Raw genomic sequence first — 17,584 nt, forward strand, 5'->3', positions numbered from 1 at the left:
TTTGTATGATAATGCATTGCCTTTAAACTACGTAACTGATAAAGAGTCTTTACCAAAATATTTACCCATGAGGGTAATTATACATCCAACCAACTGAGTGTCAGTTTTTCAGGCCCATCTTTGGCCTCTTAACCTAACAGCTGAAGTAAAAGGTGATCATGAGAGGATAAATAATTAGGCCTATCAAATTTGGACAAGCGCTTGCCCCCAAGTTGGTCAGGCATAGGCATTACCCAGAAAAACATCATCAATGCACAATGTATTTCAAGATAGCTCAATTATCACTTTTCAGATGAGATTGGAATATGTAAATGGAACTCAATGGAAACTAGAAACATTTGTCCCTAGCTGTAGAGTTTCTAAACCACGCGATTACGACACCTTTATTTTAATAACTCTGGTTCAAGCCTGCATCATTGTGGAATTATGAAAAGCAATATGCAATTGCTATCAGTGGATACAAAATGAAAATTAAAGTCTTCCTCTTAACCAAGTAGTACAATTGTAATAAGAAATATGTGTTGCTGTTGTTATTTACCTCATGTCTTTACCAATTAGTGTATTGCTGATACAAAAAAAATGTTAGCTTGCATCAATACATTAACAAATCTCTTTGACAAATTTGACAACTCTGAGTAATATAATTTGGTTTAGATTTTACAGCTTTTTTTCTTTCCAAATAAAACATCACATCAAGGAAATGCCCAAACTTTGAATAACATAAAATGTTATCATTATTCTACCTCGGTTTTTGAAGATTTACAATCATACTGATCATAGTCTAAGGGAGTAATTGTGACACTGTCTGTTTATGTCTGATAAATATCATATTGTACATATTTATCTCGGTGACTTGATTTTTTTCTTTGAAATTATTCATCTAAACCATCGTCATTATAAGTGCAAGTGAACTTTAGACCTGTAAAGCAGTTTTTTTTATTTAATAAGCAATCTCTTTATAATCCAACCTTTATCCACACGCACTCATTTTTTTTCCAAAAGGGGGGGGGGCTTCTTATTATGTCAAAGAGCCAACGGAACACACAGTTAGACCCACTTACTGGGGTAGTGGGTGTCATTTTGTTTTGTTCCGTGCTTGCTCATAAAAGCAACATGTCCCATATTAAATGCGCTACCACCAAAACCAATATAGCTCTGGCACCTGTACCCCACTCCCTTCCCTATCCACCACTCTGCATCGACTTGAACCTTGCCCCTTTCATACAAAATAAACATTTGTACTATTAAGCTCAAAATAATGAACAAACATTTACATTATATTACATTGAATCATATCATAATAACCACATGTAAAACGGGGATATTTCGTTTGCTCCTACTTGGTTTATTTCGTCAACCATACAGCTGGGTCAAGATTGTAATCAAGTAACACATTTATTTCACAGAATCATATCGAATATGAGACATTTTAAACAATGACACAACATTGGATCTGCATTCATGTTATGTAAGGCAAAGAGTCCGGGCTAGGGTAACAGCTTGGGTCAGACTTGAGGCAGAGACAAGTCTTTGGTTTGAGAAAGAGTTTCACTTGTGCAAGGAACCCTTGGACTAGATCTTTATGAAATTCGTTTACTTATTCACGAAGCCCTTGTTATGATCAGTGCAATATATCAATACGCTTCGATATGAAAATGTTTCATGAATTTGAAGAGATTAATCATTCAAATTTCTTTTAGTTAAAGAGATTACTCATTAATTTTTGCCAGAAGCCTACCGCTCTTTATTTGATCGGACTTCGATCCGACGTTGTGCAACTTACAATATCTGATATCAATATTCAAACATGTAAAATCTTAATGGTCGAGGATCTGAATAGTCAAATAACAATATAATATGAATAAATTCAAGGTCACGATCAGCAACTGGGATATTCTATATTGATAGTCGGTTGTCCTCGTCGATTTTTATAAAAACAAGTTTTATACGACATGTATTCATCAAAATCGTGGTAAAGCAAGATAACACGTGTAGTTGAATACAGGATTTTTACTCAGTCTTCCATGACTGCCAGCACATAAAAGATGGTATTCCCCGATGACTGGTAAACACCTTTTGTGGGCTATCATTGCGTTTCAAAGTCCTATTGTACTATTATCAATCGGTTATCATCCGTTTCACTGATGAACACAACACGTTGAACTAGACGACAGATTAATGCAACCTTATATCCATACATACATAACATTAACGGTCGTGGGCATACATTGGGTAAAAAGGACACAATGTTTGAATCATTGGTGTTACGTGTTATTCAATGAAACTTAATTGGCATGAGTTATACATTTGTGATCATAATTGTCCCAGCTTTCTATGAACAATTAATTATAACTTTGGATGTTGAATGTTATCGTAAATAATTATTGCATTTGTCACCTTCGGTATAAAAGTCAAATGAAATGTTTAAACTCAATTTAGTAGTTGCCATGGAATCGGCAAAATTGATCTGGTCGTGGTTTAAAGACAAGTGCTGCAGCTAAACTAGTACATTCACACAAATTACAATGAGTATAAAATGCATCCTGAAAACATATATACACCACAAAGATGAATGATTTGATTCAGATACGCCGGAGGTCTTTAAAGTTGAAAAGCAAAATTGAAGTGAGGGAAGAGTAAACTAGAATGGATAGAATAGAAGACCAAAATGTATAGGTAGTGAATGGTGGTAGTGCCAGAACTTCAACTCTGATATTTTACTTCACTATGTTAACACGATTACAAAGACTTTCGAAAATTATTTAATTACAGGGTAAATTCAATATATCATCGTTTATCCCTTTGAAATCAGGTACAGATTGCGTAACACGTCCCTGGCAGTAATATTCATACATTCTAATCGGTGATGGACAAAGCCTGGTGAAATTCCTTTTTAGTTTATTTCTTTTCGAAAAATCTTTGCGATCGTAGCATAAATAAACTTGCGGATACCATGAAATAGTTACACATCTTTGTACATAAGCCCTCCACAACTAGCTTCATTTAAAGCTTTATCCAGATCTTTCACTTTTCCACCCTCTTCTCTGCATTTCCATTTCATTAACATTTTAAAATTAGCATCTTTTAATGATGCATTTTGCCTCCTGATGTTGTCGTGTTCGGTGAACCCAACCCCTAAGTTAATGGCGACCTCTGAGTAGGAATCTGCTGGAAGGCAACCTGCCAGTTTCATGAGTTCCTTCTCCTTCACAAGTCGGTCCATCCTACGGGTAAATCAAACACGAAAATCTACATTAACCTTTTTAATAATAATATACGCTGCTTGCCCGTTGAGGTGAGAAAAAAAACTCTCCTCTTTTTATAAAGTGATTATGAGAACAATGGTTTTTTACTGGACTGATAAAGTTATATCTTCACAGAAATTTCTGAACAATCTCTTTGATTCTTTAAAAAATGATCAATAAAGTTTTGAGAAGAAAAGGCCTTAATCTAACAAGAATAAACCATGTTGTCACAATCATGTCATGAAAGGAGGGGGAAATTATTCCAACTATATGGGCAGCAGTGTATAGCAATAATATGATTTTATGATTTGGGGGGTGTTTCACAAAGATCCTAAGTTGAACTTCTCTCTATGTTGGACTGAACAATCATGGAAAGCCATTAGCATCATTGAAAATATTTTTTTAAAGTTATTTCAAAAGGCATAAAATGTTGATTCAAATCATTCATATTTTGTATTATCAAGGAGATTTCATGTTCTTGATGTGGAATTTATGAAAAGTCTAAAAAGCTTAAAATGTTTGCTTTTCGAAATATCTCATTTTTAGGCTACTAATGGCTTTCCATAATTTTAAAGTCCAACTTAGATTTAAGTTCGACTTAGGATCTTTGTGAAACACCCCAGGTCTTTTTTTAACAGTTGTTTTCACATGAGAATTAATACTAAAATTCCCGAGGGCCCTGCAAATAAAATTAACCACAGCATTTTTAGGTACACATTTTCTAGACCTGGGTCGAGAAGAAAAATAGATGTGGGCAAGCACTGAGCAAGGATTCACTATGAATATGACGGACAAAGAAAGAGGACAAAATATACAGTTCCTCATTCTACCCTCGACAATTGCTGTGGTAGACAAAGGAACATTCCTTTACTGCTATTATGTAAAAATGTGTAGAACAGGTGAATATGCAAGTGTCTCTTGTTCTACACATTTGTACATGACAGCAGTGAAGGGATGTTCCTTTGTCTACCACCGCAATTGTTGAGGGTTGAGGGTAGAATGAGGAACTGTATATTTTGTCCTCTTTCTTTGTCCGTCATGTTCATAGTGATTGAACCCAATACCCCTCGCATAAGAGTGAGGAACATTGACTAAATGCAGTCATCATACAAACATAAACTTGATGTAGAATACAACAGTCATTAAGACGTGGAATAGTGCGTATATTTCGATATACTCAACTTCAGTTATCAACTTCAAGCTCAAGTTCAAGATAAAATTCATTTACTTTTCATCATACATGTACATGAATGTCGTTTTTTAAAGTAATGAGTATGATGAGATTAAGATTTGTGTCACTTCTCTCAGCAACATGTACGGTGGTAGATTAAGTAATATGTTCGAAATAGGAAATTACAAACTTAAAGAAGAGTTGGGTTGGATATCACCATTAAATTTGTCCTTGATGATATTTTTGTACTTTGATGATATTCTTTATTTTGTTTTGGTTTTTGTTTGTTTATGTATTTGTTCATTTAAACAATGAGATGCAATTTGACTATTTACTTCGACCTGTATTGGGGATTCTTTTGTATGTATCATTACACTGATGATGATATCCCCATCTGTGTATCTGCTTCTCCCTTTGAAGGTGATGAATTTCGATTGATTATATTGTAACTGATTTCGATTTTTTTTTCCGTATGTAATTGTGTGTTGATGATGATTTAGAATGGTGGACTATATTTCTTTAGATTTCAATTTGTGTATATATTATAGATATACACACAAAGATAGATATATATATATCAAATACTGTGGCAAAATAGTTCCCCCTTCAAATCAATCGTAAAATATCGTGATACCTACGAGCTTTTGCTGCCCACATTTGAAGCTGAAGTGGAAGGGTTTTCCGTTGGGACTGTCACTTGTCTTGCGGCTACAAAACAAAATGAAGAAGAAAAAACAATTAGGCCTAGTAAAATTTATTTTTTATTTTTTTTATATTAAAAAAAATAATTTAATTAGAACAAAAATAGATATTGGAAAACAACAAACAACCAATTAATTGATAAGAGAATAAATAAAATAAAAGAATACATAGTTAAAACAGAAGTGTAAATAACTACATACAAACGTACACCCTTACATACATACATACATACATGTTCATATATACATTAAGGTATTGGCACATAAGGCACATCCATAAATTGGAATATTATTATTAAACCGGTCTGTTAACAAGTGGTTTCCTTTGTGCAACACAGAAGCTTGCGAAGTTAACCATGCTCGGGCTTGGTCACATACAAGATAATTTTGTTTAGCCTCTGTATAATATATTAGTATATATTCATATATTCATATATTCATATTTATTTCATTTCCATTAGTATTACAGTGGAATCGTTTATCTTAATTCAGATGATACGGTAAAACTAGCCGATGTGAAATGCAATATGACTCAGGGCAGGCGCGTACGCAGGATTTTTTCAAGGGGGGGGGGGGGGTTAACATTTATAAATCGGCCGAAAATTTCGCAACGACTCAGCCAGCCGCTGAATAAGCGGGGGGGGGGGGGGCTTAAGAGGTCACTTTTTCTTTCTTTTTTGGTCCCAAAAAAATCGCAACGACTCAGCCGACCGCTGAATAAGCGGGGGGGGGGGGGAGGGGAGGGGGGGGAGGGGGGGGGGGGTAAGAGGAGACACATTTTTGGGGGGGGGATCTCGAAATTTGAAAATTTGACATTTTGCTCCGTTGGGGGGGGGGGGTAAGGTCAGCTTTTTTAGGTCAACCATGGGAATATTTTTTTTTTTTTTTTTTTAAATCCAAAAGGGGGGGGGTTTAGAGAAATTTAGGGGGGTTTACACATAACAAATTACCAAAGGGGAGTTTAACCCCCTAAACCCCCCCCCCCCTCCCCCTATGTACGCGCCTGACTCAGGGAGATTATTTGCGCTGCCCTTAAAGAGTAAAAATGCCATTAAGACTATTCAAGTGCAAATACTTTTTCTGTTGGTAAACGATACAATTGAAAGGTAATGGACCGGGGGCGTTTCATAAAGCTGTTCGTAAAGTTATGCATGACTTTACGAACGACTTGTTTATGAAAAGCCAAGTGGGATGCTCAATCATTTTTAAATACATCAACTTAAGTTGAACTGTGCAGATGTAGAATAATATTTGTATGATAACAAACATTTTTAATGCAAAGTATAATTTTGCCATAATATAATTGAGGTTATTGAAAATATCAGAAAAAAATTTGGGCATCCTATCTGGCACTTCATATACAAGTCGTTCGTGAAGTCATGCGTAACTTTACGAACAGCTTTATGAAACACCCCGGTTCCTATATAGTTAGCATACATATATGATATGTTTAAATAATCACCCAAAATATCCACAAATATTTCTGTTGACCTAAGGATCGGAGGTGGCACTATATCATATGCGCATTCAAAAAAAAATTAATCACTTCCAAAGAGACGACTTCAAAGATGGTTTAATAAATAACTAACTTTTAATATCCTCTTTTTGTAAAGGAAATATTTCCACCTGGTTATCATGGATGCACAGATGATGAATAATAATGCCATAACTTTCAAGAGCAACAATCCATTATTCTTCTTTATGGTTTCATAAATTTGATACAAATGACTTCAGTCTGCTTACATTGGCTCATATGCAGATAACTTTCATTAGCAACACCCACTATTCAATTTTATGAATTTGGTACAAGAGACCTTTGTCTGTTTATTTTCCGGAGCACCTATCCAGTATTTATCTTTGTGAGTTTTTTACGAATTCGGTTAAAAAAAAATGACCTCTGTCATATCATGCCCAGATTTTACGAACAAGATTTGTTGAAGCCATCTTACCTCCTTCGGGGAAGAATTCATCCACAAATTCCACTAAACCAGAGTCACTCAGTGCCTTCACTAAATCAGGAATTTGTTCCACTTTTTTGGTCTTTCTTTTCCAGTCAAAGAGCATGGCGGTGGTTCCTTCGAAACTATCATTCCTCTTATTATTACTCATATACATATCGACCTTTGTTGGCCTGAATCCGAGCTTTAGACCTAGCGCGGGTAATCTCTTGTCTACGGCCAAAGCCTCTGCCAATTCGCTAATTCTTTCGTCTGTTAATGAGTCAGTCATGGTGATTCCTTATTTTGCCCTAATCCTAAAAAAGTGAAATGAAAGTAAAAACCTGGTCAAAATTCCTCGAAAATGCATACATCTTCAACGTAATATTTTTAAAAGAGACACTACTACTACTTCTACTACTACTAGTTCTACTACTACTTCTTCTGCCACTGTTAATTCTGCCAATAGTACTACTATTTCTTCTTCTAATACTGTTTCTACTACTCCTCTTACTACTACTACTACTACTACTACTACTACTACTACATGTACTACTACTACTACTACTACTAATACCACTACTACTACTACTACTCATACTATATGTAGGCCTACTACTACTACTACTAGTAATAATAATAATAAAACTACTACTACTACTTCCTCTACTACTACTACTACTACCACTGCTACTTCTACAACTACTCCTACTACTACTACTACTACTACTCCTACTACTACTACTAATACTACTACTACTACTACCACTGTTACTACAAATACTCCTACAAAAGCCGTCGATCCTCTGGTTGCTTACTAACAAGCATTAAGTTATGCGTTCTTAGCAATCAGGTTTAATAACAAATACTACTACTATTAATACCACGTCTACTACCACTACTACTACTACTACTACTATTACTACTACTACTACTACTAATACTACTACTACTACTACTACTACTTCTGCCACTACTACTACTATTAATAGTGCTGCTACTACTTCTTCTTCCACTACTACTACTACTACTACTACTACTACTCTTACTACATGTACTACTACTCTTACTACATGTACTACTACTACTACTACTACTACTACTTCTACTACTAATTCTACTACTACTACTTCCTCTACTACTACTACTACTACTACTACCACTGCTACTACTACAACTACTATTACTACTACTAGTAGTACTACTCATACTACTCCTACTTCTACTACTACTAGTATGAGTAGTAGTAGTAGTAGTAGTAGTACATGTAGTAAGAGTAGTAGTTGTAGTAGTCGTAGTAGTACATGTAGTAAGAGTAGTAGTAGTAGTAGTAGTAGTAGTAGAGGAAGTAGTAGAAGTAGTAGTAGTAGTAGTAGTACATGTAGTAAGAGTAGTAGTAGTAGTAGTAGTACATGGAGTAAGAGTAGTAGTAGTAGTAGTAGTAGTAGTACATGTAGTAAGAGTAGTAGTAGTAGTAGTAGTAGTAGTAGTAGTACATGTAGTAAGAGAAGTAGTAGTAGTATTAGTAGTACATGTAGTAAGAGTAGTAGTAGTAGTAGTAGTAGTAGAGGAAGTAGTAGAAGTAGTAGTAGAAGTAGTAGTAGTACATGTAGTAAGAGTAGTAGTAGTAGTAGTAGTAGAGGAAGTAGTAGAAGTAGTAGTAGTAGTAGTAGTAGTACATGTAGTAAGAGTAGTAGTAGTAGTAGTAGTACATGTAGTAAGAGTAGTAGTAGTAGTAGTAGTAGTAGAGGAAGTAGTAGTAGTAGTAGTAGTGGGAGAGGATTATTATAAGTATAGTAGTGGTAGTATGAGTAGTAGAAGCAGTAGTGGTAATAGTAGTAGTAGTAGTAGTAGTAGTAGTAGTAGTAGTAGTAGTAGTGGTAGTAGTACATGTAGTAAGAGTAGTAGTTGTAGTAGTAGTAGTAGTACATGTAGTAAGAGTAGTAGTAGTAGTAGTAGTAGTAGTAGAGGAAGTAGTAGAAGTAGTAGTAGATGTAGTAAGAGTAGTAGTTGTAGTAGTAGTAGTAGTAGTACATGTAGTATGAGTAGTAGTAGTAGTAGTAGTAGTAGTAGTAGTAGTAGTAGTAGTACATGTAGTAAGAGTAGTAGTTGTAGTAGTCGTAGTAGTACATGTAGTAAGAGTAGTAGTAGTAGTAGTAGTAGTAGTAGAGGAAGTAGTAGAAGTAGTAGTAGTAGTAGTAGTAGTAGTACATGTAGTAAGAGTAGTAGTAGTAGTAGTAGTACATGGAGTAAGAGTAGTAGTAGTAGTAGTTGTACATGTAGTAAGAGAAGTAGTAGTAGTATTAGTAGTACATGTGGTAAGAGTAGTAGTAGTAGTAGTAGTAGTAGTAGTAGAGGAAGTAGTAGTAGAAGTAGTAGTAGTACATGTAGTAAGAGTAGTAGTAGTAGTAGTAGTAGAGGAAGTAGTAGAAGTAGTAGTAGTACATGTAGTAAGAGTAGTAGTAATAGTAGTAGTACATGTAGTAAGAGTAGTAGTAGTAGTAGTAGTAGTAGTAGTACATGTAGTAAGAGAAGTAGTAGTAGTAGTAGTAGTACATGTAGTAAGAGTAGTAGTAGTAGTAGTAGTAGAGGAAGTAGTAGAAGTAGTAGTAGAAGTAGTAGTAGTACATGTAGTAAGAGTAGTAGTAGTAGTAGTAGTAGTACATGTAGTAAGAGTAAAAGTAGTAGTAGTAGTAGTAGTAGTAGTAGAGGAAGTAGTAGTAGTAGTAGTAGTAGTAGTAGTACATGTAGTAAGAGTAAAAGTAGTAGTAGTAGTAGTAGTAGTAGAGGAAGTAGTAGTAGTAGAAGTAGTAGTAGTACATGTAGTAGTAGTAGTACATGTAGTAAGAGTAGTAGTAGTAGTAGTAGTAGTAGTAGTAGTAGAGGAAGTAGTAGAAGTAGTAGTAGTAGTAGTAGTAGTGCATGTAGTAAGAGTAGTAGTAGTAGTGTAGTAGTAGTAGTAGTACATGTAGTAAGAGTAGTAGTAGTAGTAGTAGTAGTAGTAGTAGTAGTAGAGGAAGTAGTAGTAGTAGTAGTAGTAGTAGTGGGAGAGGATTATTATAAGTATAGTAGTGGTAGTATGAGTAGTAGAAGCAGTAGTGGTAATAGTAGTAGTAGTAGTAGTAGTAGTAGTAGTAGTAGTACATGTAGTAAGAGTAAAAGTAGTAGTAGTAGTAGTAGAGGAAGTAGTAGTAGTAGAAGTAGTAGTAGTACATGTAGTAGTAGTAGTACATGTAGTAAGAGTAGTAGTAGTAGTAGTAGTAGTAGTACATGTAGTAAGAGTAGTAGTAGTAGTAGTAGGAGTACATGTAGTAAGAGTAGTAGTAGTAGTAGTAGTACATGTAGTAAGGGTAGTAGCTGTAGTAGTAGTAGTAGTAGTACATGTAGTAAGAGTAGTAGTAGTAGTAGTAGTAGTAGTAGTAGTACATGTAGTAAGAGAAGTAGTAGTAGTATTAGTGGTACATGTAGTAAGAGTAGTAGTAGTAGTAGTAGTAGTACATGTAGTAAGAGTAGTAGTAGTAGTAGCAGTAGTACATGTAGTAAGAGTAGTAGTAGTAGTAGTAGTAGTAGTAGTAGAGGAAGTAGTAGTAGTAGTAGTAGTAGTAGTGGGAGAGCATTATTATAAGTATAGTAGTGGTAGTATGAGTAGTAGAAGCAGTAGTGGTAGTAGTAGTAGTAGTAGTAGTAGTAGTAGTAGTAGTAGTAGAGGAAGTAGTAGTAGTAGTAGTAGTACATGTAGTAAGAGTAGTAGTTGTAGTAGTAGTATTAGTAGTACATGTAGTAGGAGTAGTATTTGTAGTAGTAAGTAGTAGTAGTAGTAGTAGTAGTAGTAGTACATGTAGTAAGAGTAGTAGTAGTAGTAGTAGTAGTAGTAGTAGTAAATGTAGTAAGGGTAGTAGTTGTAGTAGTAGTAGTAGTAGTACATGTAGTAAGAGTAGTAGTAGTAGTAGTAGTAGTAGTAGTAGCACATGTAGTAAGAGAAGTAGTAGTAGTAGTAGTAGTAGTACATGTAGTAAGAGTAGTAGTAGTAGTAGTAGTAGTAGTAGAGGAAGTAGTAGTAGTAGTAGTAGTAGTAGTACATGTAATAAGAGTAGTAGTAGTATTAGTAGTAGAGGAAGTAGTAGAAGTAGTAGTAGTAGTACATGTAGTAAGAGTAGTAGTAGTAGTAGTAGTAGTAGATGTAGTAAGAGTAGTAGTAGTAGTAGTAGTAGTAGTAGTAGTAGTACATGTAGTAAGAGTAGTAGTAGTAGTAGTTGTACATGTAGTAAGAGTAGTAGTAGTAGTAGTAGTAGTACATGTAGTAAGCGTAAAAGTAGTAGTAGTAGTATTAGTAGTAGAGGAAGTAGTAGTATTAGAAGTAGTACATGTAGTAGGAGTAGTAGTTGTAGTAGTAAGGTGGTAGTAGTAGTAGTAGTAGTACTAGTACATGTAGTAAGGGTAGTAGTTGTAGTAGTAGTAGTAGTAGTACATGTAGTAAGAGTAGTAGTAGTAGTACTAGTAGTAGTACATGTAGTAAGAGTAGTAGTAGTAGTAGTAGTAGTAGTAGTAGTAGTAGTAGTAGTACATGTAGTTAGAGTAGTAGTAGTAGTAGTAGTAGTAGAGGAAGTGGTAGTAGTAGTAGTAGTAGTAGTAGTGGGAGAGGATTATTATTAGTATAGTAGTGGTAGTATGAGTAGTACATGTAGTAAGGGTAGTAGTTGTAGTAGTAGTAGTAGTAGTAGTAGTACATGTAGTAAGAGTAGTAGTAGTAGTACATGTAGTAAGAGTAGTAGTAGTAGTAGTAGTAGTAGTGGTAGTAGTAGTAGTAGTAGTAGTAGTAGTAGTAGTAGTAGTAGTAGTAGACGTGGTATTAATAGTAGTAGTGGTGGTTATTTAACCTGATTGCTAAGAACGCATAAATAAATGCTTGTTAGTAAGCAACCAGACGATCGACGGCTTTTGGTCCTCTCCTAGTAGTAGCATAATAGTGGCAGTAGTAGTAGTAGTAGTAGTAGTAGTAGTAATTGTAGAAGTAGTAGTAATTGTAGTAGTAGTAGTAGTAGTAGTAGTACATGTAGTAAGAGTAGTAGTTGTATTAGTAGTAGTAGTAGTAGTAATAATAGTAGTAGTATTAGTAGTAGAAGTAGTAGTAGTAGTAGTAGTGGGGGAGGGTTATTATAAGTATAGTAGTGGTAGTAGTAGTAGTAGTAGCAGTAGTGGTAGTAGTAGTAGTAGTAGTAGTAGTAGTACATGTAGTAAGAGTAAAAGTAGTAGTAGTAGTAGTAGAGGAAGTAGTAGTAGTAGAAGTAGTAGTAGTACATGTAGTAGTAGTAGTACATGTAGTAAGAGTAGTAGTAGTAGTAGTAGTAGTAGTACATGTAGTAAGAGTAGTAGTAGTAGTAGTAGGAGTACATGTAGTAAGAGTAGTAGTAGTAGTAGTAGTACATGTAGTAAGGGTAGTAGCTGTAGTAGTAGTAGTAGTAGTACATGTAGTAAGAGTAGTAGTAGTAGTAGTAGTAGTAGTAGTAGTACATGTAGTAAGAGAAGTAGTAGTAGTATTAGTGGTACATGTAGTAAGAGTAGTAGTAGTAGTAGTAGTAGTACATGTAGTAAGAGTAGTAGTAGTAGTAGCAGTAGTACATGTAGTAAGAGTAGTAGTAGTAGTAGTAGTAGTAGTAGTAGAGGAAGTAGTAGTAGTAGTAGTAGTAGTAGTGGGAGAGCATTATTATAAGTATAGTAGTGGTAGTATGAGTAGTAGAAGCAGTAGTGGTAGTAGTAGTAGTAGTAGTAGTAGTAGTAGTAGTAGTAGTAGAGGAAGTAGTAGTAGTAGTAGTAGTACATGTAGTAAGAGTAGTAGTTGTAGTAGTAGTATTAGTAGTACATGTAGTAGGAGTAGTATTTGTAGTAGTAAGGTAGTAGTAGTAGTAGTAGTAGTAGTAGTACATGTAGTAAGAGTAGTAGTAGTAGTAGTAGTAGTAGTAGTAGTAAATGTAGTAAGGGTAGTAGTTGTAGTAGTAGTAGTAGTAGTACATGTAGTAAGAGTAGTAGTAGTAGTAGTAGTAGTAGTAGTAGCACATGTAGTAAGAGAAGTAGTAGTAGTAGTAGTAGTAGTACATGTAGTAAGAGTAGTAGTAGTAGTAGTAGTAGTAGTAGTAGAGGAAGTAGTAGTAGTAGTAGTAGTAGTAGTAGTACATGTAATAAGAGTAGTAGTAGTATTAGTAGTAGAGGAAGTAGTAGAAGTAGTAGTAGTAGTACATGTAGTAAGAGTAGTAGTAGTAGTAGTAGTAGTAGATGTAGTAAGAGTAGTAGTAGTAGTAGTAGTAGTAGTAGTAGTAGTACATGTAGTAAGAGTAGTAGTAGTAGTAGTTGTACATGTAGTAAGAGTAGTAGTAGTAGTAGTAGTAGTAGTACATGTAGTAAGCGTAAAAGTAGTAGTAGTAGTATTAGTAGTAGAGGAAGTAGTAGTATTAGAAGTAGTAGTAGTACATGTAGTAGGAGTAGTAGTTGTAGTAGTAAGGTGGTAGTAGTAGTAGTAGTAGTACTAGTACATGTAGTAAGGGTAGTAGTTGTAGTAGTAGTAGTAGTAGTACATGTAGTAAGAGTAGTAGTAGTAGTACTAGTAGTAGTACATGTAGTAAGAGTAGTAGTAGTAGTAGTAGTAGTAGTAGTAGTAGTAGTAGTAGTAGTAGTACATGTAGTTAGAGTAGTAGTAGTAGTAGTAGTAGTAGTAGAGGAAGTGGTAGTAGTAGTAGTAGTAGTAGTAGTGGGAGAGGATTATTATTAGTATAGTAGTGGTAGTATGAGTAGTACATGTAGTAAGGGTAGTAGTTGTAGTAGTAGTAGTAGTAGTAGTAGTACATGTAGTAAGAGTAGTAGTAGTAGTACATGTAGTAAGAGTAGTAGTAGTAGTAGTAGTAGTAGTGGTAGTAGTAGTAGTAGTAGTAGTAGTAGTAGTAGTAGTAGTAGTAGTAGACGTGGTATTAATAGTAGTAGTGGTGGTTATTTAACCTGATTGCTAAGAACGCATAAATAAATGCTTGTTAGTAAGCAACCAGACGATCGACGGCTTTTGGTCCTCTCCTAGTAGTAGCATAATAGTGGCAGTAGTAGTAGTAGTAGTAGTAGTAGTAGTAATTGTAGAAGTAGTAGTAATTGTAGTAGTAGTAGTAGTAGTAGTAGTACATGTAGTAAGAGTAGTAGTTGTATTAGTAGTAGTAGTAGTAGTAATAATAGTAGTAGTATTAGTAGTAGAAGTAGTAGTAGTAGTAGTAGTGGGGGAGGGTTATTATAAGTATAGTAGTGGTAGTAGTAGTAGTAGTAGCAGTAGTGGTAGTAGTAGTAGTAGTAGTAGTAGTAGTAGTAGTAGACGTGGTATTAATAGTAGTAGTGGTAGTTATTTAACCTGATTGCTAAGAACGCATAAATAAATGCTTGTTAGTAAGCAACCAGAGGATCGACGGCTTTTGGTCCTCTCCTAGTAGTAGCATATAATAGTGGCAGTAGTAGAAGTAGTAGCAGTAGTAGCAGTAGTAAAAGCAATATATACTACTACTACTACTACTACTACTACAACTACTTCTCTTACTACATGTACAACTACTACTACTACTACTACTACTACTATTACTCTTACTACATGTACTACTACTACTACTACTACTACAAGTACTACTACTACTTCTGCCACAACTACTAATATTAATAGTGCTGCTACTACTTCTTCTTCCACTACTTCTACTTCTTCTTCTTCTTCCACTACTACTACTACTACTACTACTACTACTACTACTACTACTACTACTACTACTACTAATGATATTACTACTTCTACTAATACTACTAATATTACTGCTGCTACTACTACTACTACTACTACTACTCCTACTCCTACTATTACTATTACTACTACTATTTGCTTTTGCTACTGCTACTACTACTACTACTACTACTACTATTACTGCCACTATTATATGCTACTACTAGGAGAGGACCAAAAGCAGCCGATCCTCTGGTTGCTTACTAACAAGCATTTATTTATGCGTTCTTAGCAATCAGGTTAAATAACCACCACTACTTCTATTAATACCACGTCTACTACTACTACTACTACTACTACTACTACTACTACTACAACTACTCCTACTACTATTACCACTACGACTACTACTACTACTTCTAATACTAATACTACTACTACTGCTGCTGCTTCTACTACTACTACTACTATTTCTACTACCACTACCACTATACTACTATTATTACTACTTCTGCTGCTGTTTTTGCTGCTGCTTGTACTACTACTACTACTACTACTACTACTATATTAATACTAAGAATACAACTGTCGCTACTACTAATATTACTACTAATTTATATAACTACCACTTCCACTTCTAGTAGGCTACTACAACTAGTGTTGCTGTTTCCGACTAAATCTAATGTCAATTGTTGAATTTGCAAGACGCCACTAAATTCAATAATCTGAGCAATACGAAATCACATGGTATTATTACTGTTGAGATCATACAGCGATATCTCCGTTTCCAACCACAAGCAGAAATGCATTTCGTTATTGTCATATCCATCTTTTCAATGCGTTATATTGGCGCAAATTACGGATAGTAAATATCAATACACTCACCCTGATAATTTCTTCGAAATTAGAATGTTATATTTACGCAAAATACGTAACGAGTTACAGATATATGTGACTATTGACCGAGTTATGGCACTTTATATGTCCATGTGAACTAACGACAATGCATTTCTATTACAGTTTATAACTAGAGATGGCGCATTTCAGCCCCACTATAGCGATCCAAATTACAACACTAGTGCACATATTAACGCACACTGCACACTATAAGCAATGATTAGATTTATGTAAAATAAAACAACAAAGTAAAAAACAACGAGAACATAACAACCAGCTATTTAGCCATATGATTTTATTTTATGTTGCATAAAGACATACAAACCAAGGAAACAAATTACAGTAAAAGAGTTTTTGCCCCGATTAAGATGGCGCCAAGCCTGTTCGATTCTGGAATAGCCCTCTAGCATTTTAACATAGGAACTATAAATTAAAAAAAATCATTTAGTAGACAAGGTCATTAGCAGGAGTGTCCTGTTAACGATTGAACAAAAAAAGTAATGCCTTCTACGTACGTTTACAGACAGAGGAAACTTAAAGGCCTCCCAAGAACAAAAAGGTTTAATCATTAGTCACTAGTTTTATTAGTTATATTATTTTGAATTTAGGGTTAGGGCTAGGGTTAGGGTTAGGGTTAATATACCATTTTTTTTTATAATGATGCCCGGTTAATGTACCATGTAGGATGATATATATAGATGTCCTGTTAACGCAACGAGTTGGTATATATATATATATATATATATATATATATATATATATATATATATATGTATTACTGCGTCATTAGACGGACATGATTATGTAGTGCAGGCGCGCCGGAAGCAGTTTGGGATTGGGGGGGGGGGGCAAACATTCCAGGGGGCTCACCTTCCAGGGGCAGTGACGTAATGAGCAAAAACGTTTGGAAGTGTGGGGGGGGGGCAGAATCTGCATCACCACCACTCTTACACGTTAAATGCAGGGCCCGCGGAACGTTTTTCAAAGTGGAGTATTAACGATCAGATAAACATTTAGATACCTTATTTGTGACACTGGCAGGTCACTAATTGGGGGGGGGGGGTGTCCAGGGAGCAGAGCCCCCAGAAGCTCAGGGGTTTTAGGTATTTAATTACGGTCAGATGAGCATCCAGGGGCCGCCTTAGGGCCCTTGGTGGGGTCCAGGGGGCAGAGCCCCCGGAAGCTCAGGGGTTTTAGGTATTTAATTACGGTCACATGAGCATCAAGGGGCCGCTTTAGGCCCTTGGTGGGGTCCAGGGGGCAGAGCCCCCGAAAGCTCTGGGGTTTTAGGTATTTAATTACAGTGAGATGAGCATCCATGGGACTGCCTTAGCCCATTGGTGGGGTCCAGGGGTCAGAGCCCCTGGAACCTCTGAGGTTTCAGGTATTTAATTACGGTCAGATGAGCATCCACGGGACCGCCTAAGAGCCCTCGGTAGAGTCCAGGGGGCAGAGCCCCCGGAAGCTATGGGGTTTTAGGTTTTTAAATACGGTCAGATGAGCATTCACGGGACCACCCTAGGGCTTTCGGTGGGGTCCAGGGGGCAGAGCCCCCGGAAGCTCTGGGGTTTTAGGTATTTAATTACGGTCAGATGAGCATCCACGGGACCACCTTAGGGCCTTTGGTGGGTCCAGGGGGCAGAGCCCCCGGAAGCTCAGGGGTTTTAGGTATTTAATTACGGTCAGATGAGCATCCATGGGACCACCTTAGGGCCTTTGGTGGGGTCCAGGGGGCAGAGCCCCCGGAAGCTCTGGGGTTTTAGGTATTTAATTACGGTCAGATGAGCATATTTTGATACGTCGTTTGTGACATTGGCAGGTCACTTATTTTTTCTCTCACTCTTTCTTTCTTTTTCTCTGTAACACACTTTTTCAAAAGGTTATGGAGGCTCGAGCCC

The 17,584-nt window shown here is 35.9% G+C and overlaps 1 protein-coding gene across 1 annotated transcript; it reads right to left on the reverse strand.

Moving 5' to 3' along the window:
- Positions 1–1,324: 1,324 nt before the first annotated feature.
- Positions 1,325–15,772, reverse strand: LOC105446927. The gene is made up of 4 exons (XM_011684350.2): positions 15,675–15,772; positions 7,067–7,371; positions 5,055–5,124; positions 1,325–3,224 (listed from the first exon to the last, which is right to left on the reverse strand). The coding sequence occupies exons 2-4, from the start codon at positions 7,344–7,346 to the stop codon at positions 2,963–2,965; spliced, it is 612 nt and encodes a 203-aa protein (XP_011682652.2). The 5' UTR covers positions 7,347–7,371; positions 15,675–15,772; the 3' UTR covers positions 1,325–2,962.
- Between the last annotated feature and the right edge of the window lie 1,812 nt (positions 15,773–17,584).

The sequence above is a fragment of the Strongylocentrotus purpuratus genome, unplaced genomic scaffold (genome assembly GCF_000002235.5).
Source record: "Strongylocentrotus purpuratus isolate Spur 01 unplaced genomic scaffold, Spur_5.0 spur5_scaffold_1, whole genome shotgun sequence".
Lineage (NCBI taxonomy): Eukaryota > Metazoa > Echinodermata > Echinoidea > Camarodonta > Strongylocentrotidae > Strongylocentrotus > Strongylocentrotus purpuratus.